The 26,570-nt window shown below is 31.3% G+C and overlaps 2 protein-coding genes across 7 annotated transcripts in view; both read right to left on the reverse strand.

Moving 5' to 3' along the window:
• Positions 1-26,570, reverse strand: part of LOC127700332 (sushi, von Willebrand factor type A, EGF and pentraxin domain-containing protein 1-like) — a 98,944-nt gene that overhangs the window by 69,426 nt on the left and 2,948 nt on the right. For 4 of the 6 annotated variants that reach the window (XM_052203748.1, XM_052203747.1, XM_052203743.1 and 1 more), the window contains exons 2-12: positions 16,857-16,890; positions 15,176-15,257; positions 10,954-11,054; positions 9,913-10,131; positions 8,661-8,759; positions 8,280-8,309; positions 6,164-6,297; positions 5,593-5,616; positions 2,501-2,711; positions 1,595-1,849; positions 74-225 (exon numbers count right to left, since the gene is read on the reverse strand). In XM_052203748.1, the coding sequence (XP_052059708.1) occupies positions 74-225; positions 1,595-1,849; positions 2,501-2,711; positions 5,593-5,616; positions 6,164-6,297; positions 8,280-8,309; positions 8,661-8,759; positions 9,913-10,131; positions 10,954-11,054; positions 15,176-15,257; positions 16,857-16,890 (1,341 nt within the window). The remainder of the gene's footprint in view (positions 1-73; positions 226-1,594; positions 1,850-2,500; positions 2,712-5,592; positions 5,617-6,163; positions 6,298-8,279; positions 8,310-8,660; positions 8,760-9,912; positions 10,132-10,953; positions 11,055-15,175; positions 15,258-16,856; positions 16,891-26,570) is intronic. The other 2 variants (XM_052203746.1, XM_052203744.1) reach the window with 2 other exon arrangements.
• Positions 22,798-24,893, reverse strand: LOC127700336 (52 kDa repressor of the inhibitor of the protein kinase-like). The gene is made up of 4 exons (XM_052203755.1): positions 24,766-24,893; positions 24,438-24,595; positions 23,969-24,299; positions 22,798-23,675 (listed from the first exon to the last, which is right to left on the reverse strand). The coding sequence occupies exons 1-4, from the start codon at positions 24,812-24,814 to the stop codon at positions 22,933-22,935; spliced, it is 1,281 nt and encodes a 426-aa protein (XP_052059715.1). The 5' UTR covers positions 24,815-24,893; the 3' UTR covers positions 22,798-22,932.

Here is a 26,570-nt window from a genome sequence, read left to right on the forward strand (position 1 = left end):
TAATCTGTAGTCTAATTTCTATGTTTGAAACAACTATGGATGACAAATCAAACAATTTTCAGATGTGCATTACCTCAACACTAACAACATTACTACCAGTACTTTGAATAATCCACACAGTTTCTAGGTTCCCAGGATACTGTAGGGGGTAGAGAGGACTGTAGATAAATTGGTCATAAGATGTCCCTGTTACTGATCCTCCGAGTGAAGGAATGTTATCTCTAACTGAAATTATAAAGAAAGTGTAATTACTAAAATATAAAGAAAGTGTATACAGAAAACATACAACTAAACAAATATTTATATTGTACTGAATGAGACAAGCATAACATTTCAAATATTTTCAACATCAGCATTTTTAATTTTCCCCATGATGAGATTTGATGACTAACTTATTTGCTTACACTTACATGTAAAAACAAAGGTATTATATGGTTAAGATTCAGAGAAAAAGACTCTCCCATCACTATATACACTGGGGTATAATAATAGGTAAAACAGGACAATATGCAAAATCTCACCCAAAGAAAAGTATTGAGGAAGGAAACTTCCATGAGGTTATCCCTTATGTTCAGTGCATATTCTCTGACATGCTACAAGGGGCCAATTTAGAAATTCAACATCTGCCGTAGTAAATAATGTCAAACAGCCTAATTATCTTGTTATATAAAACTGAACCATAATTACTGGGATGATTAGTTCTATATCTAGTCTAGATTAATAATGGATAGAAAATTATCAACAATGCATTTGTTTCTAAAGAATTGATTTTAAAATTATTTGAAATGAATCCAATATAGATTAAGTTATGAATATTAATGAAGATCAATATCTAACAAAATATTGAATTTCTTGGAAGCAATGTAACTTATTCTATCAGTTGACAGAACCTTTCAATGAAAAAGAGTTGGCCTACTTTATTGTTTAGGAATCGGAAAAGAATATGTATAGTACAATCTTAACAATTGGCTAGGAACACTGTTTTAGGACTGCTTTTGTTGATAATAGGTCAAACGTATAATGTCAGGGCATAAAATTTGAAAATCTTGATCAGCTCACATATCCCTGTAGACATAAGCAGCATGTTAAATTCAGAAGAAAATAATAGAATTTATCTGTGGTTCTATAAAATAAATATTCCTACCAGCTATACATGTACAAGTCCTGAAAATGTTCTAACACAGTATGTGATATTTCAAATGCCTTTCTTAAAATATATATTGTGAGTTGATGAAAATTCTTTGTAATCTTAATGATGTCTCTAACATGACCTTTCTAAAACTGAAACTCTTGAAGAAAAGTGAGCAGGCAAACTGAAATAAAATATAATCAGGTTTTCTACATGTAGGTATTGAACAACATATGCAGCTAATCACAATATGTAGGTTTTTCACTTCACAGTTTTCCTATACAACCTTAGTTACAGATACAAGGGTAATTTGTGGTCTAAGCAAATATGTTTACATATCAATCAAAAGAGCCCTGATCAACAACAGTTACTGTAAGTTCCTTCAGTAAATCATAATGTTACAGGTTACCTGTACTAATGTACTAACTATTAGTTACCTGTACTGATTTACTAACTATTATTTACCTGGGTAATTTGTAGTCTGAGGACAAGTTTTCACATACAAATCACAGCAGTTGTCATCAATAGGCAGTGCTACTTGTTTCAGTAAGAAACATGTGTTGTCATTTTTGTTGTAGGAGAAGCCAGTACAAGTTATTGCTGAAGCACACTGAGTTGCACATGTTGTGTGGTCCTGGTTATTGGTCAAGGTCAGGACATCACCTAACTGACCTGTCGTGTATCTTTTGTTCGATAATTTTGCAATCTGACACTGGAAATCTGTAAAATTCAAACATTCAATGGATACATAAACATAACTCCTTCTTCAAATGTGTATCTTTCTTGTACACATTCCATAAAAACATATTAAATTAAGTTATCTGATTTAATTTATAAAAGGTATTGTTTCGTTCAAGTTTTGTTTTTTTTTACACTCACTGAAAATCTAAGACTAAAGCTGCTTAATACTGTGGATTCATTTATTTTTGTGAATACCAATTTTGGTGGATTCATGAAAACTTGCAATTTTGTGGAATTGCCAAAGTCTGCATACATTCCTATAGAAATTTTGCAATTCATTGAACTTTTAAATTTTTGCATGGTTACCTTGTTCCAATCAAATCCACAGTAGTATATTGTGAATTCATGTCTCACAATTTTCTGAGGACTGAATATTTAAAAACTGTAGTTAAATGAATATGTTTAACATAGAAATAAAACAATTAGATGCTGGTTATCTTTATTACAAATTTCTTTTTTCTTATGATTTACGATCTTTTTAACTTTAGACATTATATATTAAGGTTTTTGAGATGTCAAAAAAATTCTAAAATGTCATATCACTTCTGTTAAAGCATGTATGATTAATAAAAATAAAACATATTGCATAATGCCTTCTAAAATTAGACTTGAAATAGCATCAATGTGTACCTGTTCTCCAAGTAAAAGTAAAGCCACTTCTTTGTCTGGAAGCATCAGATACAAATCTCACTGTCAGAAAGTTATTAGAACTGATAAAAACTTGATAACTTGCTGGTAATGTGCCAGAGAGACGAGCCAAACATCGACTGTCTGACAGAGAAGGACTTCCTTCCCAGAACTCTACTACATCAATATCTTCCTCTGTATTAAACTGAGTGAACTGAAAAATCAAATTGGTTATAATCATAAATACATTTCACTGTAATACTGACTGCTGGACCCACATTCAATCTGATTTTTCATTAATTATGATTGGACAATTAATCTGGCATTTTTAGCATTTATTGAATGACAAAGGACATTATGTTAAAGACATTAAAATACTTATTATCAATAATTTTTATAAAAAAAATTGACCACCCTAATTTTAATATAAATTTATAGCAATATCTATAAACACCTTATCGCTATTTGTCCGCCTTACTGGACATCACAAAGGTTCCCGTAAAATGTTGACGTCACAATAGAAAATATCTGACGCCACAATATTATAATGGAAAAGTGATTGTTGTATGACGTCAATAGTTCAAGTGTTGCAGATTCTCGGGTCAAGCATCGCAGATTTCCAAATAGCGATAAGGTCTACTGACACTGGTACAGTATTCATTGTTTTCTTAATATGCATATATTTCCTTAAATAAATTTGTGTGTTGATCAAGTAAATCATCTACCAATTAGTGAAGAATGACCATCCCTGCTGAAGATCTTTGAGTGGAAACGTTAAAACATATAACTATATTGATTTTAATAACTATGTAGTGAAATATTAATAAGAAAAACTTTACTAATTCTATTTAAAAGAGATATTGATAAATGCACTACTGACTACTGAAATAACAAACAAGCTAAATATAGTCATTATAGACTGAATTGTGACAAGGTGGTATTTTTAAACAATCAATTACATAATAGACATCTATTCGTTCATCAATGAAAAGTATTGAAGTTTGAGACATCTAAAATTAATATCACAAACAAATAATTCTTCCGATTCCTCATGTATATAAAGAGATGAACAGTTACAGTGATGGAATGTTAGATTATCCATCAGATAGCTGAATACCTGTGAATGAAATGAAACTAGGATGATTTGATTTATTTAAAGATAAGGAATATTAAATGGAGCTTAAATCACATGAGAAGGATTTTATATAAATGATCAATATTCCATAATGCATGGATTATGTATAAATAAATGAATGAATTCCTAATTGATTTCACAATTCTAGAGAACAATTTTACAAAATTCATTTAAAAGGTGTTAAGATGGACAATTTAATTCTCATTTGTAATATAAATCTATTTTTTTGACATCAAACAAATTCTTCAGGTGAGTGCAATGATAAAATAGATTTTATTCAAAATTGGGGGGAAAAAAACAACAACAAAAAACAGAAAACTAAAGTTAAAATTCACTTTCATTTCAATAATTTGACACAGAAGCATTAGGTGCTCAATAACCTAGGATTAATTGCCAATTCTGATAAGCACCTGACATTTATATTGCAGAACACTGAAAAAAACACAATTGCTTAAATATAGTTTAAAAATTCCCAACCGATCAAGATTGAATACAACAGCAAAATAAGAGTATTGGCTGGTTACAATTGAGAGTCAGTAATATTATCAATAATTTTCTAATCCATAATTTGTCAACAAATCTTTGAGGCAGTTATTTTCTCCTATATCATTATTTGATGCATCTCCAATTCTAATTTTGCCACTATCTAGTGTGATTGTGATTTTTAACACAGTTGGTCAAAAAAAGCAATTGAAAGCTGACTTTAAAACCTATAATTGAAATGCATGTTTTTTTCATCCCCTGAACTTTTGAGCAGTTTCGACCTGCGAAATTCGATCTGGAGTAAAACTGTATTAAGTTGTCCGTTACTACATATACACATCATTATAAAGCAATAAAATTGATTGGTTGGAAAATTGTTTCATTTTTTTTCCCATAGAAGCCCATTCAATGGTCACCAAGACAAATTGGGACTCAATATCACAATAGCAACAGTATTGAAAAGGGATATAAAAATGTTAGAAAATCACTTCATATTAGCTGAACACGTTACACACAAGAATGAGGAGACTTTAATGGACAAAATGGAGTTAGTAGTTCAACAAATAAAAAACTACTGTATATGTTAAAAATCTTAACTATAGATGAAAAATAAAAAACAGTGGGTACATTTAAAATATGTGTTAGCGCTGTTGGTGCTAATGTTAATGGTGATAACAATGGTGGAAAAAATGGTCAGAATATGCAAATTTGTTCATACCATAAGTTTTAAATTGCCTTTTCTGATGGATATATCAGCAAATTTGTTCATACCATAAGTTTTAAATTGCCTTTTCTGATGAATATATCAGCAAATGTGTTCATACTGTAAGTTTTAAATTGCCTTTTCTGATGGATATATCTTATTTTATTGTCATGAAGGAATGAATATTCATTGTATAAAACTTCAGGATTTTTAGTTAAACCTTCCAAAGCCAAATTTGACATTTTATATGCTTACAAAAAACTAAATTTTTAAGAAATCTGAACACTATAAATATGATATGTGCAAATAAAAAGCTGAGATGTTGTCTCGCTAGTTTAAAAATGAAATATTATCAGGGAATATTTTTTCAATGGAAAAAAAAAATCTAAAATTTCCAAAATTTTCTTAATACATTTTTTACATTTAATAAGAAAAAGACAATATATCAGCATTAGATGTGACACTAAGCTATGTCAATAGTCATGTTTAAAAGAAATTAGTTTTATACTGTCACTTTGCTAGCTGTAATTTCAATCACAGTTTAATACAGTAAAATTCATGAATGAAAGCTTGATTGATTGATGTTTGTTTTATGCCGCCTAAGCACAAAAAGGCTATACAGCGGCAAGCAGGATGAAAAAGATTTCCTTTTAAATTTCTGCTGGTTTGTGTCTTTTTTCACAGCACATACACTTGCAATGAATGATAATTTAACAAAACATGTAAACTAATTTCTATCAAACATGACCTAAAGAACTAAATCCTTTTCATTACCTGTGGTGTAGAAGGATCAGAAAGCTAATACACACAAAACAAAAAACAAATAAGTGATACTACAAAATCAAATTGTGAAATTAATATATCAAGCAAGCAGAGTGAAAACATGTAACACTAATATATTTGTACACATCAAGTAATATTGCATGTTGTTCTAAAGTGAAATAAGTATAACTTCAAACTGAAAAATGGTGTCAAATTCTAAACTACACTTCAAGGTGATTCAATAATTATGCTTTTTATGTTTTAAAGTGAAGAAAATCATTTTTTTCAAACTTAAAAATGGTTGTTTAAAATACACATCAAAGTGATTGGGAAACAAAATTACTTGAATTCCTTGTTTCTGAAAAACATCAGCCAATTTAAATAAGATTTACAGTATGGATTCATCAGCTCATTCTTACCTTGATCTACTTGAAAAAAGCTATATTTTATGAAATTCTTTAAGTCTTATTTCAAACATAAAATGACAACATAGAAAAACATCTTATGACAAAGAAATCTTGAAAGTCATCCATAAACCAATTTTCATATATATAGCCAAATTTTGTTTCAATTTTGTAGTTACCTGCACTTGTATTCTGTCCCCAACTGGAGCCTCTATTGTCCAAATACATGTAGAACTTGCTGGGTATGTTGAACCTGTGGTTGGCATGGTAACCTGTCCACCATTCCCAGACATGTAATACTTACAATCAGTTGCTGAAATAACAAAGCAAAAATAATAAAGGTCAGAAGTGGCCTTAAAAGCAATGCAAAAGGAGGCATCACAAAATTTTAAAGAATAACAATTACACAATTTTTCAAGAAAATGTTTTGAAATACTTAACCCCTTAATGTTAATTATAAATCAAAGGAAATGTTATTTTTGTATGATATCTACCGGACATTAAAACAAACATGATAATGAGATGGGGAATAATTTTACAGATATGCAGTTCAGTTAAACAATGGATTTTTATCAGTTCCTTGACTTCAGTGTTTTCTTTTCAAGCCCTTGATTTTTTTTACATTTCCATGATTTTTCAGACTTTTTGGGCAAGTAAGAGTTCAGATATGCATTTAAGATATGAAAAGTAAACAAAATAACATTTGTACATATATATTTGAAACTATTTTCTTGAAGTTCGAATAGTACTGGCACATGGTAGTGTACCCAACCTGATTAAATGAATTTAGGTACAAGGGGAAACATGATTTGTTTAGGCAATCATCAGTCATTCTGAAACAAAAGTGTAAAAAAACTAATTGATTTCTATAAATTTTCTCAAGCAATCTGAAAAAATCTTTTTCTAGTTCTTTCAGGATATTCCAAGGCACAGGAACAATGCTTTTTATTCTGTTCTTCATCTTAAAGTCACAGTGCGGTTTCAACACAGGGCAAAAGCTAACAACTCATTGCAAGTTGAAGATAACTTCTAGCACTGGTTTGAGCAGAACTGTGCGCTAGATGTTGATGAAGGTTAAACAGATGCATGGGTAATATCAACAAATTATAACTAAAACTGACAAAGAAGTCTATCAAATACTGATAGTGGTTTAAACAGTCATTTAGTCCTAACAATCCACTTTTATATAAACTTTTTACTTAATTTGCAGATGAACTGATTTGACTAACATACATAATACAGCTGAATAGAGTATCCTATGGCTTATTTAATCAATTGTCAGCATGTTAAGAAGTATTTACTTAGTCAATATTGATTAAAGTAGCAATTTCTTGGAAACACTAATTAGTTACGCACCAGCTTATTTTAAGTCGCTAGCATTGGAATACACTGAGCTGTATTTAATAAAAAGCTTTCTGTTACAGCTTCCTTCTATTAAAGCTGAGACAAAACTGGTATAACATTAATTAGCAAAGACATGATAGAATTTGGATTATTTTCTAAATTATCACACACCACAATTTCTTCTCTACCTTTGCAGTAAAAAAAGATATGCATGAATTTCAATCCACTAAAATGTAATTTTTACGACAATTTCTACATAAGATAATGTGCACAAAATAAAATTTCTACATAATAATCAAAGTAGCATGCAATGTATGTGTAACAACTTCAATCTCAGAATTGAAAAATTTTATATTTAAAGTTTAGTTTTTGTTATTTGCTAGCTGTCTTCAATGTAATTGGCTTTAATCTCTAATAATGAATAAAAACACCGCTAAGTAGGTTAACCTGAAATTCCATACACAATATATAGCAAATAATTATGTTGTCCATAATAGCATGCACACAATAGCAAGAGACAGAAACATGAGGAAATTTAAAAACTTTTTTTTTGTCATGCATCATTTTGTGGTGTTTTTTTTTTCATACAGATGGGTGTGATCAAATTTTCATTTTTAAATTTGCAACAAGCATTCAAAAAGTTTACAGCATTGAGTTTAAAACATGAAAACTTGAGTAATGGTATTGTACAAGGTGACTGGTAATTTAAACATAATCCTTATATAAAATGGGTAATAAGAATTAAATACTATTGGCAAGAACAGGAATAAATTTTGGAGGAAATAACATTTTAAAAGCTTTTTCAAGGACAGAATTAAGAAATATAACAATCGTCCTCCAATAGTTTGGACTGAAAGTAAAGTATGAAAACAGATATATATATTCCGATGAAAATCCATCACACAAATAAAAACATCACCATATTGTATATTTAGTGCATTTCAAATTTACCATTAAAATATTCCGTCCAAGGTAGCTGTACTAAAATCAAAAGTTAAATCATAATAAAACTCTTACTGACAGTGATACAATAATTATAATCTTTAAGATTCAAGCAAAACGCATCTTCAAGAAATAAACTGAACAAATCATAAAATATCCAGCAAACAAATTTAAAACAGCTCTTAAGTTCGGTCTTCTTAAATGCAATAAAAGTTATAAAAAAAAAGACACTTCTATAAAGGGAGATCATAAAATTTAAATTAAATTAAAATTGTACTATAGCAAATTAAGATAGTCATTTACTATCTATACTTTGTAGCATAGCTGAATCAATATTTGATCAAGCATAAAATCCGTTTTTTTTTTTCATTCTTAACATAAAAAACTTACAACAGGCTCTCTCATCTGACCCATCTCCGCAGTCGTCTTGACCATTACAAATGTTAGAAGTACCAACACATCTTCCTGTTGTTGTACATCTAAAGGTGTCTGAAATGACAAAAATAACACAAAAAGTGTGAGTCATCATCAATGTCTTCCTGACCATTGTTAGAAATACTAAGTACAGCAAAGGTGTCTTGAAACTTATCACTGGAATACCAGTACATTCTTAAACAGGAAATGCACTCCTGTTATTTTTTTTAAAATTACCAACACATCTCTTTTATATTCAAATGAATCTAGGAACAGATTAAAAAACATTACATTTCATTAATACTCAGATTTCAATTAAATTGTATGAGACTTGATGAAACCTGTAAGGATTGTTGCTTCTGATTTTTTGTTTTGTCTGAAGAGGCATTATCTAACCTACTACTGTAGCTACCTTAGCTAGCTTCCTGTAGTAGTCAGCACACCTTGACCCTGCCTTCCAAATTATGTACTGTTTTTTATTTCCTTGTTTAAATTTATTGCAGTTATCCTGTTTGTAGCTTCAAAATGTAGTTTTTTATTGCATGTTTCCATTTTACAACATACAACCTAGATGAGCAAAAGGTGTGGTTTGTGAAAACTGGTTTAACCAAACTAAACTAAACACCTGTTGTTTGATGTTTTTTGTTTTTTGTTTGTTATCTGTTATTCTTTTAGGAGTCTGTGTTGTGGGTTAATGTGGTCCTGCAATTTTTGGTGATTCCTATAACTGCTGATTCATTTTTTTTTCATGGATACCAATTTTCGTGGATCAAGCTAAACTCGTATTTTCATGGATATCTGATTTCCTGGTTTTGCCCGAAGTTTGCATACAAACCTATAATTAATTTGTAGTAGGTTGAACATTTAAATTCGTTGTTTACCTATACCCTCCTTATCCAGGAAAATTAGTATCCAACAAATAATAATAAATCCACAGTATGCTTTTATGTATACTAACTAACATGAATGTAGATGAGACAACATCTACTGTGACATCACACAACCATATATGAAAGCAACAGTGATTTTGTTGATTTTACTCTTGAAAATATATTAAAGGGTCTTAGTCAAGAGCCTCAGTACTGTACAACAGCTGTCTTTTTTCTTTCTATTCTTGCCAAAGGTCAGTGAGTCTCTGCGGGACTCTTGTTTCCTCCATAAATAAAAACTGGCTGCCACGTTACAGATAATAGTGGTGAAATATCTCAGTCAATATAATTTAACTTACTGTCAGGACATGGTGTTAATTCACAAACTGACTGTAGCAACCTATCACATGATTCCATGTACCATTTATTATCATGTGATCTGTCAACACGAGCACATGATCCCATGGGTGTGTCAGGTTCGAAATCCCCCCATACACCGACCTCAGCTGTTGTAGGCGTACCATCACTCCAAGATCCAACATGTCGTTCTGTATTTATTAAACCTCGGACATTATATCCTAAAATATAACAAAACATTCACCATGTGTTCACTATATCTAAAGATATATAATTCAAAGCATTAACCAAATGCAGCTGCTTATCTTTTTCACACATTTTCAAAAGGAGATTTAATCAAACACTTTTAAAGAATATTACTTAAAATATTCTTATGAGCAACAAATACAAAATAAACGATCATGCCAAAAGTAAAATTCTATTTGTTTCATATCATGCAGAAAAAAGTTGTTACAGTCGTATACTTCCTTTAAATCCAATTTAACCTTATTTGAACATCAAATGTATATAATAAGTAAAAAAGTTTTTTTCAGTGGTAAAATACATATGATATTGTCAGTCAAGTGTAAAATATGTGACACAGTGTTTCTAATGTGTCTGAAATGCATTAGGACTTATATGATGAATAATTACAACATATATCAGAGATATTTACCTAGATGCAAAGCTTTTTTTCAGTCCCTTAATACGATAAAAAGTAGGTCAAATCAACCTAATTGTAGTAAAAATTGTGAAATGTAAAAGGAATATATAAGTGGACTTTTCGTAAACAAATTTTCATTGTTTGGTGCAATCAAATATCACACATCTTTTTGGTGGCTCTATTAAAAATCATGAAGTAAATTCTTTTCAATCCTTCAAATGATACAAAAAGAACAGTTACTCATTTCAACTTTAGTACTCCTCAAACTTTTTGGATAACTGTTAGCTCCCTTAAACAGAGTTTTGTGGTTTTTACCCTATATAAGAATGTATGGATTGAAACATATGTTCCTATTATTTCTAATGTGTTAGCGGTTTAGTTGATTTTATCTCTGACTTACCTATCCAGTAGTCTGTGCTGGGATTACTGGCAGTGGTAAACAGATTTGAAACGATGTCGTTTATAACATATCCTGATGGCTTTGCTAATCGTGCTCCATATCTGAAAATAAATGTAAAACACATGATTAATTAGCAAAAGAAAGGTGTTAATTATAATTTTCATTCCAGGATGTCTTAAAGCAATTTTGTTTAAAAAAAAAAAAGGCCATTTTATATAAATGATGCATTTTACAAAAGGCCCTTAATCCCAAAGAAAAAAACCTCCTAATTGACTCAATGAAAAATATTTTTTATCCTTCTAGAAGATATTTAAAATTATATTTTCCCGAGTTATGAATGCTAACTTAACCCAATAAAGGTGTATAAATATTTTTGAAGAAGAGATTTTTTAAAGATTTTATGAATTTTCTGTTGTGAAATATTTAAAAATATTTTGGCTTGATCTTTGATATGTTCCTTGTATGATCAAATGCATTCAATAATGTAATATGAATGTAAACCACGTTGACAAAGTGGATCTAAATGTGTCTGATGATGAATTGATGTTTAATGTCCAGTGACAAATATTACATGTATGCCAGAAGAGGAACATGTTAATGTGATATGATTATGGACCCTGTTTTGTACAAGATCAACACAGTAAGCCATATTTTCAATGAGCTAGTTCACAAGGTCAAAGCTAGCAGAAGAATGGAACCCTACAAGGAAATATTATTTGACTCAAGCTGACAGGTCTTTGCCCTTACTCATAAATATGATGTGTTTAGCAGAGAAGCAGCAAATACCAATTTTAAATCATAAAACAATATTTATATTTAAATATTTTTTCGACCATTGTTCAGCAAAAGTCAACAACGAACTAGTGCCTACTGATTATATATTTTGTTTATACACAATTATTTAAGTGTACACAAATAATATTGGGAAGTATGTCCTTCTTAACAAATCAAATAGTACTTGATCAACCATAACAATGGTTGGCTTTTGGAAATGTACTATTAATTCTTAACTTTTAAGCTCAAGTAGAGTATAGGTCAAACTTAAAGCTGGGGAAATAATAATACAGTGTATTTAATTCAATCTATATTACAATCAACTGGGTAAAAGATTAATTCCCTATCAAACAAAGTTAAACTTTAAATCAAAAAGGAAAGAGTCACATTGTTCAACATTTATACCTGATCAACAATACCAATAAAATATATTTGAAACTTCTGTAAATGCTCTGTAGAACATTTCTGAGGCAGCCTTGTGAAAAAATCTATTTTAAGCAGAACTTTTTTTTTTACATTATTCTCAGTTTAAAAAGGAAAATTCTCATTATTAAAAAAGATCTTTATTTACTCAGTGTTCTTGTTTTTAATTCCATGTCTCCCTTTGTTATGTTTTCTTTATTAGTAATAGTCTCGTTTATGTCCTTTTGAAGTAGAAAGTCAAAATTGTAAAATCTATCAAAATAAATTTCATTTAATTTCAATACAGAAGGTAGAAAATTTCACTCACAATACAGGTACTGAACTTGAAGAATATGTTTATGTGATCAATACAATACTGTTAAATATTACATAACTGTAATGGAAAGAGTTACAGTGATAATGTCCTTTATAGAATTTGTCCTTTGAAGAAATTTTTGAACAGGCTCAATTCATAACAACAAGGTAAATGCAGTAATTGAACAAGTGTCTGTACAATAAAATGCAGATTTCAGGACAATTTAAAGGTTCTTTATTTCTTTTTAATAGCATGTCTATATATAGCTTATGAATCAAAATACAATTTTATTTGTTTGACTGCCAACAATGTGATCATTGACAGATTATTCATTGCTGTTTGAAATGTAATACGTCTTATATATAACATTCCTTAGCAAGGACATAAAATTCTAAGAAATTTATGGTTTTTTCCATTTTTTCTATGAATACTTCCTACCCAGAAATAAAGTACATGTATGTATTGGCGAACTTAAGAACAGATTTTATTTGTTTAATAGTTCATCTTTTAATTTTGTTCATAAGTAAACTGTTAAACAAAAAGAAACTTATACTCTTACATGTTGTAATGTTATTAAATTTCATCAAAATTAAGTTCTTGATCATGTTGATGTTCATCTGAAGTAAAACAGCTTAAAAAAAATGATAAAAAGAAAAGAAAAAAGTTAAATTCTAAATTAAAAATCATTCTTTGAAACAAATAAAGCTATATGATGTAAATTGGTTTTAAATGGATTTTATGGCGAGAAAATCTTTTATGTACATCGACTTTACACAATTCTTTTCATTAGCCTGTCTGTCCTCATACATTGTATTTCTTTTCAAAAGACAAAGTTATCCTAAGGATGTTCTACTCTGTTCATTATCTTTATTTATGAGACATGAGCATCAATGTCAACTCTTCAGTTACTAGTGGGAACCTCCTGGTAATTTAATTCAAAATTTGGAAATCACCCTCTAAAAACCAGCTTAATCTCATAGGGTTAGAGAGGGAGGTCAATTCTGCAACTTTGGAGAACATCTTCTAATCCCCCCTTTTTATCATTACTTGACTTCACATAGCATAGTTTCTGTATAATGTAAATAAAAACAAATAATTGTCAAAACACTGTTTGTTTACACAATATCGTAAAGTCAAGCAACCTGACTTATTGGTTTAGCTAAATGATTAATTCAAAAACAATAAAGACATCAAAAGGATTGATTTGTTTGTTGACCACTTTCATCAACCTTGGCTGTATCATGAACGGCAGTTTTTATTAGTAGAGGAACCTGGAGTAACCGGAGAGAACTACCAACCTTCACAGGATTGATTTGAATGCTGAATGTAAAAATTTTGTAAATGTTATTATTCAATTGCAAAAAATATCCTAGAAAACAACGTTAAATAGATTATACTAAGGACAAGTTTACCACTTAAACACAAAAATTCTGAGTTTGAAGGTCTGCAATGTTGGTTATATGTATATGAGGCATATTATACAATGCATACAAAAATTTATGATAAAAAGAGATGATTTTTCATTTCCTATCGTTAATTATCCATTTTTAGATGGTGACGTTCCCTTGTCACCTTCTTATGGTGTTTATATATCTCAACTTGTACGATTCGCTCGTGTATGTAACAACGTATTAGATTTTAGCGAGAGAAATTTATATATTACTGAAAAATTATTACACCAGGGTTTTCGATATCATAAACTAGTCAAAACATTTACTAAATTTTATCATCGGTATAAGGACATCATTCGTAAATATAACTCAACATGCAGACATCTTATACGTTCGGGTATTTCACATCCAATCTTTTATGGTAATATTCTTTACAAAGCACAAAAATGCCAGTATTCACCTCAAAAGCTAACAAAACCTTTAAACAGACTTATTAAGAAGGGATATAGTTACAATACTGTTGTCAGGTCATTAAAGATTGCATATTTTGGCTTTAATATTGATTCACTTATAGGGTCTTTGCATCGGAATTAAACATATTTATTCTAAAACCAGTTGTTGGCATGACACGGGTTGTGTTCTTCTCATATATTTTATGACGGTATAATACTAAACCCCTAACAGGAGGGATTGTGCCTGATATTCATATGATGAAGACATAATCTTTCAATCAGTTTAATTGAGGTCTGGAGCTGGCATGTCAGTAACTGCTAGTAGTCTGTTGTTATTTATGTATTATTGTCATTTTGTTTATTTTCTTTTGTTTTCTATTCTGACATCAGACTCGGACTTCTCTTAAACTGAGTTTTACTGTGCGTACTGTTGTACGTTTGTTTTTTCTACATTGGCTAGAGGTATAGGGGGAGGGTTGAGATCTCAAAAAACATATTTAACCCCGCCGCATTTTTGCGCCTGTCCCAAGTCAGGAGCCTCTGGCCTTTGTTAGTCTTGTATCATTTTTAATTTTAGTTTCTTGTGTATAATTTGGAGTTTAGTATGACGTCCATTATCACTGAACTAGTATACATATTTGTTTAGGGGCCAGCTGAAGGACGCCTCTGGGTGTGGGAGTTTCTCGCTGCATTGAAGACCCATTGGTGGCCTTCGGCTGTTGTCTGCTCTATGGTCGGGTTGTTGTCTCTTTGACACATTCCCCATTTCCATTCTCAATTTTATTTGTGATATTATGGCCAGTAATATAATGCAAAAAAGCCTATTTTGCACAAGTGTCATTGACAACAACTTGAAGAAAAGTATTTTTATATTTATTAAAACTTACTTTTGGCAGTATAGGTCAGCTTCTAACCATGACCTTAAGGTTGGCACAATAATATAACATTTTTCATAACTTTTAGTCCAACCTATCAAAAAGAAATAAACAAATGAAAACAATCAGATTTTTAAAGTCATTTTGCATAACATGTTTTCATACAAATTATTAATCAAAAGCTCCATCTCTAATAGTTGACAGGAATAACCTCTTAAGCTGTCCATGGAAAAACCTATTTTGAATCCAAAATTTATTTTTGCATTCGTTATTGTAAATCTTCAACAGCTGTTGATTTTGCAAGATTAGTTAGTCCACTGCTTGTGGACTATCAGTCCCAGAGGGTTTCATCAGCTCAGTAGTCAGTACTTCGGTAGCGACATGATTTATAACAAGCCTATCTTAAATTGTCCGTTTATAAATTTTAAAATTATTAAGAAACTAAGGTTCAACTCCCTCAAGCAAATTGGACATTAGATGGCTATTATCTTTAAGTCCTTTTTTGAGTCATATAGCTCTTCTTCTGTTTTGGTTCTGATACATCCTTGACTTTCAAATATTCGGCTTTGAGCATTCCTGATGAAGATAAATCCTGATAAACCCTTTGGACGCATAATAATTTATGTATATATAAAGTGTTGTTTTCTTCTTTTTTTTGATAATATCATAATACTTTGACCAATTGCTATTCTCTGGCATTGTAAATTTCTGGTTAAACTATACATATATATATGCATTCTTGGTGGTGTCCAATATTTGCACATCAGTTATCTACAGTGTGGATGAACTCAATCAAAATCGGATTAAATGTCTTTTGAAGTTGATCTCTTGCACACCTGTTCTTAAAGATTCATTGGTTGCACTATGTTCTCACAACATTAGAGTAGCTAGTTGTAGAAGCCGGCTCATATTTACATTATTGTCAGGAAAGGATGAGAGGCAATAGGCATCTATCCAGAATATAGAATATTTTTTTTATGGTAATGGTATCTTAAAACTGGTAACTAATGCATAAATAGGGTTTATAATAGTGGTACAGCCATGCATTACTTTATTCTGAAGGTTTATTAAACAATGTTTAAATCTATCATTACATCGGGAAATTGCTCACATATTTCACACCCAAACACAGGCTTAACCTTCAGGTAAAACATATGTATCCAATTCTAGCTTTTTATTTCTGACTAGTATCAGAGACATATAATATGTTTGATATGTCTCTGTCTGTATCAACTTAGTCCAAGTTGGTGCTACTTTATAATATTCGCAATTTCAAAATATGTTTTTGCTGTGTTAAGAGTATATAATATTGAAGGCAGGGCTGCCAAGTCTCACGCATTTAGCATTTTCATGCTTATTTGACGGCATTTTCCTTTCATCTATTGTTTTTTCTCTTTGATCTTTACGATTTTGGCCAAATCTCACGCATTTGCATTATTAAAAGTTGGCAGAACTGTGAAGGGAACCATTGAAAATAGGGTGTACGTGATTACATGTTAATATCATTAAAGCCTGGACTTCAAAAAAACAAGAATAACCTGGGACTGTTAGTATAATAGTCGGACTGTCCCAGGTATAACGTATTATATTTTTTTTCTTGAGAGTTCCTTACTGTTTTTTCTAACCGGAAGTCATTTTTCTAATATTTAATTCGGATGCCGGTTAACCGTTTCCGTATTTGTAATCAACTTACCTGATGGACAAACTAGATTAAGGTCTTGTGCTATCTGAAAAAGGAAAAATGTAAGCTTTGAAATGTTTTCGTAAAGTTTAAGCCATCTGCAAATATGTCATTCTGCAACACTAAAACTGGTTAAATGGTACCTGGAATAGATGATATCTCTATCGGTAATTAAAACTTTCACATGACACCACAGGCACTTGTCTCTGTTAAAAATACGCATATTATTGAGGGGCGTAAAGGGGGGGGGGGGGGGGTATCTGCACGGAAGAACGCGAAAAGAAATTGCCATTTCACGATGAACGAACAATTTAAAATTTCTTTCACGTTGATCTTTTTACTGATTTCACGAAACACGGTGAATAACGAACCTTTTTCACGGCTGACGTGAAATAAAAATGGCAAAACACGTTGCACGAAAATAACCCTTTACCAACCTCATTATTATATACCTTAATTCAACTTTTGTTCAAGTTTGCACTGTCATTACTTTACTACAAAAGTATTTTTGGGACATGAAAGGACAGCCAACTGCGTAGTTCTGTTTTTCAGACCAGCCGGCATTTTTAAATAAAGTTGCCTTTCCGTATTTCCAAGAACAAGGAACGCACGTCGTCTGCTTAAAATGCTTTCATAAAAACTAACCCACATTTTAATGTGTTTACACTCATTGCATGAGATACGTCATATTGAAACATTTTGGCTTCATCATGAATAGGTATCTGATCGTAGGTAACTGGAACTCTAATGTCGAACCGACAAAGACCCATTTTTTTTCTATTTGGTTTTCCAATTACTTTTTATATTCACGGAGCATCGTTAGTTAGGGTGGATCATAGTTGTGTTTAAGGTGGGACAATACCAATGAACTGTCTTTACTGTGTTCCATGGCTATCATATCTATGATGGAACATATAGTAATGAATGTCTGTTGCCGGACTGGTGGGTCAGCTTTTTCTATAAACTTCCAGGAATCACCTTACTTTTTCAACAAAATGGTACCTGTCAAAGTAAGAGCTAGTGCTTCAAAAGAGAAAGGTAATGACCACAAGCCAGGCTAAAGCCAATGAGTTACTACTTTGAAAACAACAACGAGTGCAAAAACAGAAAATAGAAAAGTCTCACATTTCTTAGTTATAAACAAATGCTGAATATGGCGTTTTTTACAAATCATTTTTTATCCAAATCATAATGTGTCAAGTTTAACTCTTTGAAATGAAATTTTAAAATTTCTGTGTTGTTAATTCGGTCAACATTCAACAAAATGTGTATTGGTTCCATTTATGAACTTAAAATCATTAAAAGATTTCATCTCCTTCATTTACCTAGTTGCGATCATATATTTATAGATAGAACGGCTCATTAGCTTTAATTTCTGTTCCTTACTTTACATGATTGTCGAAGCTTAACGTTCTAAATAACAATAGAGAATAGTTACATAGCAGAAAATAGGTTTAAATTTGTTTATATTTACGTGTGTAACCAATGTTTATTGATTTCTGTATACATATATCAGTAAGTACATCTGTTTTTGCAAAACATCATATAAAATGTGGTATAATAAAGGAAACAAAACCACATTTGTCAAGTTGACATTTTCTTTGGTATAGGTTTTATAATCTACGAATTTTATTTTATTTAAATGCATATCATTTAAATTTCTAACCATGACGAGACACGCTTTTACCAAAGTACTAGAAGCTTCTATAGAAATAAACTTCAGTTGATGGCTATCAATATTTTATACAAACAAAATAAAGGTGATTTCGACCCCTTGTTATTGTTTCATATATTTCTTACGCACTGCAAACTTTGATAACGATGCTTATTTGATGAAGGTTTGTCTCCATTGTTGATTTAAAAAATGCAAAAAAGCAACAAACATTGAAGTTCGTGTCCCTTTATTATATCCATGAGCTAGTATTTGTATTAACAAAAAGAAATGATATAGTTACACGCTAAACCAATACCTTCAGCAATTTAGAAGTTGACCATGGTTCTAAATCTAACTTCATTTATTGAGATGGCTATGCTGAACCTAAAACATAAGGTATATAGCCTTTTTTCTAGATTTTGATTCATTAACTTAAATCAAGGCCTCACTATGAATCTTCTGGATGCTTTTTATTCTTTCTTTTAAATGTATTCTCAGCATGCACGATTTAGAGCTTGACATGTCATATATACTTTTCTAGATGTCTTTTGTCGTCGGGTTGTTGTCTTCTTGACGTAAACACCACATCTATATTTATTCGGGTCAATTGAAAAAAAAAACAACATAAAAATAAAGGGTATTCGAATCAAAAGAATCGAAAAAAATCTCATTGGTATACGACAGTCGATATCCCAAATAGCTGCATATAAGATTAACTGTTGCTTGCTTAACGTCCAGTTACAAATATTGCATGCACATTCAGGACGAAGCTGCGTATTAGAAGAATAACAAAAATACGTAATGAAAATTATCCAAATATTGTGCTAATGAAGAAATCTAAGTGGATAGTTTAATTTTTACATTTTGTTTTGCAGACATGTACGATTTGTGTCAGCGTCTATGCAAACGAGTAACCTTCCATTTGACTATGTTGACAATGAGTGATTATTTAATTAAATTCCAATAACATTTTCTTGTTATCAGTACTAAAAATTAAATTCAATTGTGATTTCTTTATCATTAAGTTATAACAATTAAGATATGATCAGTGTCCATTGATTCGTGCGTTCAAAACTTGTAGGAAGCAGAAAACGACAACTTTATTATATAGTTTTACATCGATTTTATGACAACGGGAATTAATTTTTAATTCGTTTTAACACGGCTGATTTCATTCTAATTGGAAACATTTCAACTTTCAAATATTTGCAACTTAGTTTTGAATATAGAAAATTAGTTCATTTTTTACCTAACATTACCATCTTGTGATATATGAAATTCAAAGTAAAAAGCAAATAACATAAAATATAAGAGGATATAAACCTTTAATCCGCACGCGGAATTCGCGGACGAGTGTTTAGTATGCAGAGAAATAGTCTTCTGGATTTGGCAATCCTAGACGTCGAGTACATAATTTATCTATAATTCAATCTGTATTTTTAAGAAGGTTTATTCGAAATGTTTGTTTCACACCGGCTCATGGCGAGTGCGTTTGTACGCAATTGGCGTTTGTACGCAATTGCTGTAAAAAACAAGGAAGGTGCTAAAGCAGTTATGTTTAAAGAAAATCAACAATTGGAAATTCAAAAAATCAATACCAATGCAACACTAAAAACACCCTAAAACAGATAAAATAAAGAAACAAACAAAACTGAATACAAAAGATTATATTGTGTTTAGAAGCATTGGAATATATAGCGCGCGTGTATTTTGAACACAAAATAGCTGATCTTTTCGTTAATGTTAAATTTAACCTTTACCAAAAATTTTAAGATTTATGATTATAGATCATTTAATTGGGCGACAAAAGTGCTAGTAAGTTTCTCTCATTCATGTTATAACGATTTTTAAATATAAGTGTATCTCTTTCAATTTATTCATTACTATCTTTGTGGAGCCCATTATCGAAAAACTTCAACAGTAAAAAGTAGCGTATTTGCATTTGTTTTGTTGAGTTAAATGCGAATTACGTTCAGATGACTGCTCGTCTTAGGTTACCATTTAATAATGCATACATTAAAATATATCTCTCTAATTTGGCAGGGTGAAATGCGTAGAGTACTGGACAGCATTGAAACTAGGTTAGAAAAAACAAGAAGATACTCTAGGACAATAAACTAAAATACAGACATACACACACGCACACATTGAAAACTGAAGACAAGAACACCACTAATGAGGGTGGCCGTGAATTCAATATTATTTTTAAACAGTTATGAACATTGACTGTCCTACATTCTGTCGATACCTATATTTTGGTATTGCACATGCTCATGTTTTTTCTCTGACAGTTTATGAGGTCTTTACACTAAATCAATTTTATGTCTAATGATTGATACATTAGTTTTTTGATACATGATTTTCTTATTAGTTGTTGATGGCTTTGAAATAGCTTTCAGTAACTACGAGTTCTCTCAGATCGTTACTTTTTGTCTTAAGTCTTTTTGTAGTTGTTTTGTGTGTCCTTTTACTCGATTGGACGAGTCCAGCCTTTTTCAACTGAATTTTATAGTTTGTCCTTATGTTGTGCTGTTACACCACTGTCCCAGGTTAGGGGAGGGTTGGGCGCCCTCTAACATGTTGAAACCCGCCACATTCTGTATGTGCCTGTCCCAAGTCAAGAGTCTGTCATTCAGTAGTTGTAGTTTGTTGCTGTAAAGCATATTTGTTTTTCGTTTATTGTTTTTACATAGATCAGGCCGTTAGTTTTCTCGTTTGAACTCTGTTATTTATTGTCATGTTGAGGCCTTTTATAGCTTGTTATGCGGTGTGAATGTTGCTCATTGTTGGAGACCGTACGGTGACATATATGTGTAGTTGCTAACTTATACGTCATTTTGGTCTCTAGTGGAAAGTTGTCTCATTTGCAATCATACCACATCTTCTTATTTTTCTGACAGATTTTCCAGGTGACGATCCTATACAGATATAAATAACCGTGACAAGGAGTCAGCACCGATACAATTATTAAACATAACCAAAAATTAAAGTGTGAATTGAAATTATACAAACATTTTTTTTCATGAAAAAAGGATATCGGTAAAAATCACGAAATATCACATTCATCACGGAATAATAAAGCAAAGGAATTACACATCCCACTCAAAACCTTTTGAAAACTCAGGTACTCTGGAAAGGTAAGCAGTTCCTGTTCTACGAATGACACCTGTTGAGTTGCTCATGCCATGTAAAAGTCCAGTGATAATTTGTATTATTGTCAAGTCATGTTCGAGGAAAGAGGACAAGTAGACAAATCCTTGGTCATCTGTGACACATGTATTATGTAACAGGTGACCAGGTTATGATGGTGACCGTTAAACTTAAGCAGATGTGACTTGAACTTTACCAGATTCATTGGTTGAGGTAAGAGCTGGGTCAATTTGACAGAACTTACACTTTAGTACGTTGTACGTGTTTATCTATGGTGAGTATACATATTTGTTTCGGTGAAAGTGTGGACAAAGTAAAAATTATTTTTATATGAATAAGAAAGTATTTACTATGACTTACTCCAGTTAAAGAGTTTATGGGTATTCACTTCGAATTCGTCTGGTAAAAATGTTTTGACATGTCAATAACCAGATACCCCCAAATGCACGAACTTATTTTTACAGTTGGCCAGAATTTTTTGTTGTTGTTAAATGTATTTTCGTTGATAGGGAGGTTTATTTTGAATTAAATTTTCTTGTCCATCCGTTACGAACTGAAGAAGAAAAAATAAACTTTAATGACAGTCATAACAAGATATGGCAATTAATCATTCTACAGATGTTTGAGCATACGATAAATATTCAATTTACTGATTATATGGTAAATTAAATAACAGGTATGATCATGGCAACAAACGATAGCTCTGTTCTTTCATACATGTTAAATGCTTTTTTCTGTAGTTATGTTTGAACTTGAGTAAATATATTTAAAATGACGTTCTTGTGATTTATATTTACTACCGTGTTTAATGTCAATAGTATAGCTAATGCAATGGACATATTTGTAGATATCATTTAATGCATAGAATCCACAATAAGCGGAATAGGACGAAACAAAGGAAGAGAAAAAATGCGGTATTGTTCCCATCCGTTTGACTTTATACCTTCCTCATACTGATAGAAAGTCGGGCAAATAGCATATCAAAGAGCAGACATTTTCTATGGATTTTAATTTTAAAAACTTATTATATATAATCTGCTAGATTTGTTAGTTTAGCTTTTTAGGTTGCCTTATTTAAATAACCTTACGAGTTCATACTGTGTTTAAAAGACTAATCTGTCACAGGAATAACGGTTTGGGTATTACAATACAGGGGCGGATCCAGAACCTCTATGACTGGGGGGGCACCATGAAAAAAATTTAAAGAGTTGTATAGATATGTATATATGTTAATTGAAATAAGAGGCATATAAGCATGTGTACAATAGAGTATGTCTAATAAAGTTAATCTACAAGAATGTCTGGTAGCACTATTCTCCTAGGATTTCTCCTTGCATACTGCATCACCACCTCCTTTGGATTTACAGTAATGTTCCTATGGGCATACATCATGATTAAGGAAGATAACCTGCTTGTTGACATTGTTGATCGTAAGTATGTCTTCACAAGTCTCAGTCTACTGATACTTCTCTCACACTCACAGGATGTTACTGGAAATATTCCACAAATTTTCAAAATTTGGTGCACATTTGGAAATATAATAGAGTTACAGTTTTGTAATGCTGTGTTTATATCTGAAGGTGGATCAGACTCATTTGCCCATTTCAACTTCCACATATGCATTTCTTGCTCCAGTGTTGATGGAGATGGTAAATCATCCACAAAGTACTCAAAATCATTAGTTGAGGATTGAGAAATCATGGCAGGTATTACCTGAAGTCCCATGGATGCCTTGATTTGCAGGTCACCAAACCTTGAGTTCATTTCTGTTAACATGTGATCAAGCAGAGGGATAGCAATTGTTTTCTTGTAATAATCCTCTGTTGATTCACATGGCACATTTGATCTCTTTGTCTGCCTCCCACATGTTCTTGGTTTAGATGGGGTTACATCTAACTCATCTGCCAACTTCAATATTTCTGAATACCACTTAGCATGAAATTCACCAATATTGTCTCTAACATCCTGTAAAGCTTCCTTGACAAGGCTAACTGACTCAAGAGCACTCACAACATCAACAGCTCTACCTAAAGAAAAAAATATATTTGGTTAATTCTCTAAGTTGTGACTAATTAAATCAGATCTGTGAATACAGTATTTGAGTTATCTCCCTTTTTTCCTGTGGTTATTGACCAAATCAATCAGCAGGTTTAATTTTGTGTATATGATTTTGAAATCTAATAACAATATGTTGTTGATGGTAACATGTTCTTTTTGTAATGTAAATAAATTGAAGAAAAAAAATTGTTTCTGTTTTTTTGCTCCTTTACAATATCAAATTAAATAAGAGTTGTTTCCCTTAGACAGTTACTGACAGTACCTTGAAGTGATGTACTAAGTTGTTTTAGGTATCCAATACATCTCATTGTCACAAGCAGGGAGACTAGAAATTGAAAGGATGTAATGTTGTTTTCTAGGCTTTGTGTGTCACTTATTGCAACCGGGCTTTTGTCCACTGATTTGATCTTTTCCATGGTTTCTATTATTGCTGGAAGGAAATCCCAAAAAATCTCAAAGGCATCATGTCTTTCTACCCATCTTGTTCTGCATAACTCCTTCAATTTCATTCTTTTTGTTTCATTTCTGTAATTTTGAAGCTGATCCTCTAGGAATGATTGCCTTTTAGGAGACCAATTAAAGAACTTGACTACCTGTCAAAGATAAAGACTTATAGGTTGATCAAAATAATCAAGCAATACATATGATACACATTTAATTACTGGTTTATGACAATTTTTTTTTATAGTATTATCCTATGAGAAATGAATAGAAATGCATTAATTGTATACCTTATCTGCAGTTCCCATCATATTCCTGACACATGGAATGTTAGCAGCAGCAACTATACATCTGTTTAGCTGGTGAGCTGTACACCAAAAGTGTAATGCCTTTGGGTATATCCTTTGAATTCTGGGACCAACTCCTTTCAAATGTCCAGTCATATTACCTGGAGAAAAAGTATATATATGTGAATGTGCACACATCATTTAAAACATACAATGACAGGTGCAAAGAATTAGAGAGCATGTCAAATTGTAACAAAACTATTCTTACAGTATATTCATCATTAAACAAATTCGACTGTTTACACACTGAGGTATATTAAACGAGGTTTACCTGCGCCGTCATAACATTGGCTCCTCATCAGATTTAAATCTAGTCCCATTTCTGGAAGCAGCTTCAGTAGCTCATTGGATAGTCTCTCTCCACTTGTATCATCGCTCACTTCTATGAAGTCAACAAACTCTTCTTTAATGACACCTTTTAAAATAGAAATTTAATTCAAAATTATTTAATTATTTTTTTTCACTGTTATTGTATATCTTATACATGCACATGCATATAGTTTACATGTTAAAACAGATACTTTAATAGCAGTTGGATTAACTGCTTAAATATAGTTGCAGATAATACATGCATGTACAGCTGTACATATGCCTTTTTTTTGTTAAGTTTGAAACAATAGATTATAAATGATTAATCAATATATATTTTTTAAATTTCTAATAAGTTGCCCAGTTTATTAGTTGATATATTAGTTATTACCTGCCAAATCAACAAAACGTAGACACACGGCTAACTGTTCAGTGTTGGATACATCTCTAGCTTCATCTGCAGATACAGAAAACATCCCTCCACTGTCTGTTATGTCTTTGATTATTTTTGACCTAATGATATTTCCTATAATGTCAATAATTTCATTTTGAACAGTCTTTGACCTGTATGTAGCATTTTTGGGGGCTGTTTTGAAATGTTCTACAAGAAAGTTATCACCAGCATCTATTCTGAAGTCCAAAAGTGCTTGAAAATTTCCAATATTTGCAGTATTTCCATTTACAATGTGCTTTGCATCATCTCTGTGGCCTCGAAGAGCAAAGTTCTGTCTTCCACAAATAAGGACGGTCTTTACAATTGATTCCAAAACCATCAAATTTTTCTCCTTGCGGCTCTCTAAACCATGATTCATGGTCATGTGTACATTAGTCTGTTGATTAACCTGCTGAACAAACATTTCACCTTTTGTTACACACTGCATGTGTCTCTGATAACCTGTACCACCTCGTTTTAAACTTTTCGTACTTTTCCCCCAAAAATGTTCATCAAATACTTCCAATGCCTTTTTCCAGTTTTTGAAAGGGGCATTGACAAGTTTGCCTCTTTTTTCAGGTTCCTTCTCAAATAAAACACAATGAAGACAGTATGCTCCATCCTCCTCTATGCTATAAACTAAGCCTGGATACTTGGAGATCCATTCTCTCCGAAAGCATCTGTTTTTATCAGCTATTTTTGTAGAAGGGAACTTGAAAGTATCAGGAATTGACACACCTTTTGTGTAGATTGTGTATTTCTCATCATCATTTAAAGTTCTACCAAACCAAGAAGTTATATCATTTGGAGTTTGACCCTGGGACCTGGTGTGGAACTCTGATTGTTCAACAGCTTTTTGACTGAAAGAAAATTTGAAAATATTTTCCACACATGAATAAATATATTATTACAGTTTATTATATGATCTTGACAAGTAATTTATATAAAATAAATTAACTATCAATTTTTCTTCTGCAATTATATTTTTTTTATTCCGTGTATCCTTCATTTTTTTAATCAGTATTGTATGACCTAATTATGTTATCTTCCACAGTTATTCTTTATACTTTTGCACCTTATTATTCTGTACAATTATTCTTTTTCACACATTTTTCATATATTTTTTTTTTTTCATTTTTCTATATCTCTATTCTGTTAACCCCATCCAGACCCTCAATGATACGGTGAATTTCGATTTAACCAATTATTTTGTACGTTCTTTCGTTCTCTAAAAGGGTAAAAAATGAAAACGAAATGATTACAAGAGAAAGTGAAAATATTCATTTACCTATCATTTACGGCTGATTCTGCATTTGTAAAGTCTTCATTTCTTG

Source organism: Mytilus californianus, unplaced genomic scaffold, assembly GCF_021869535.1.
Source record: "Mytilus californianus isolate M0D057914Y unplaced genomic scaffold, xbMytCali1.0.p SCAF_5, whole genome shotgun sequence".
Classification (NCBI taxonomy): domain Eukaryota; kingdom Metazoa; phylum Mollusca; class Bivalvia; order Mytilida; family Mytilidae; genus Mytilus; species Mytilus californianus.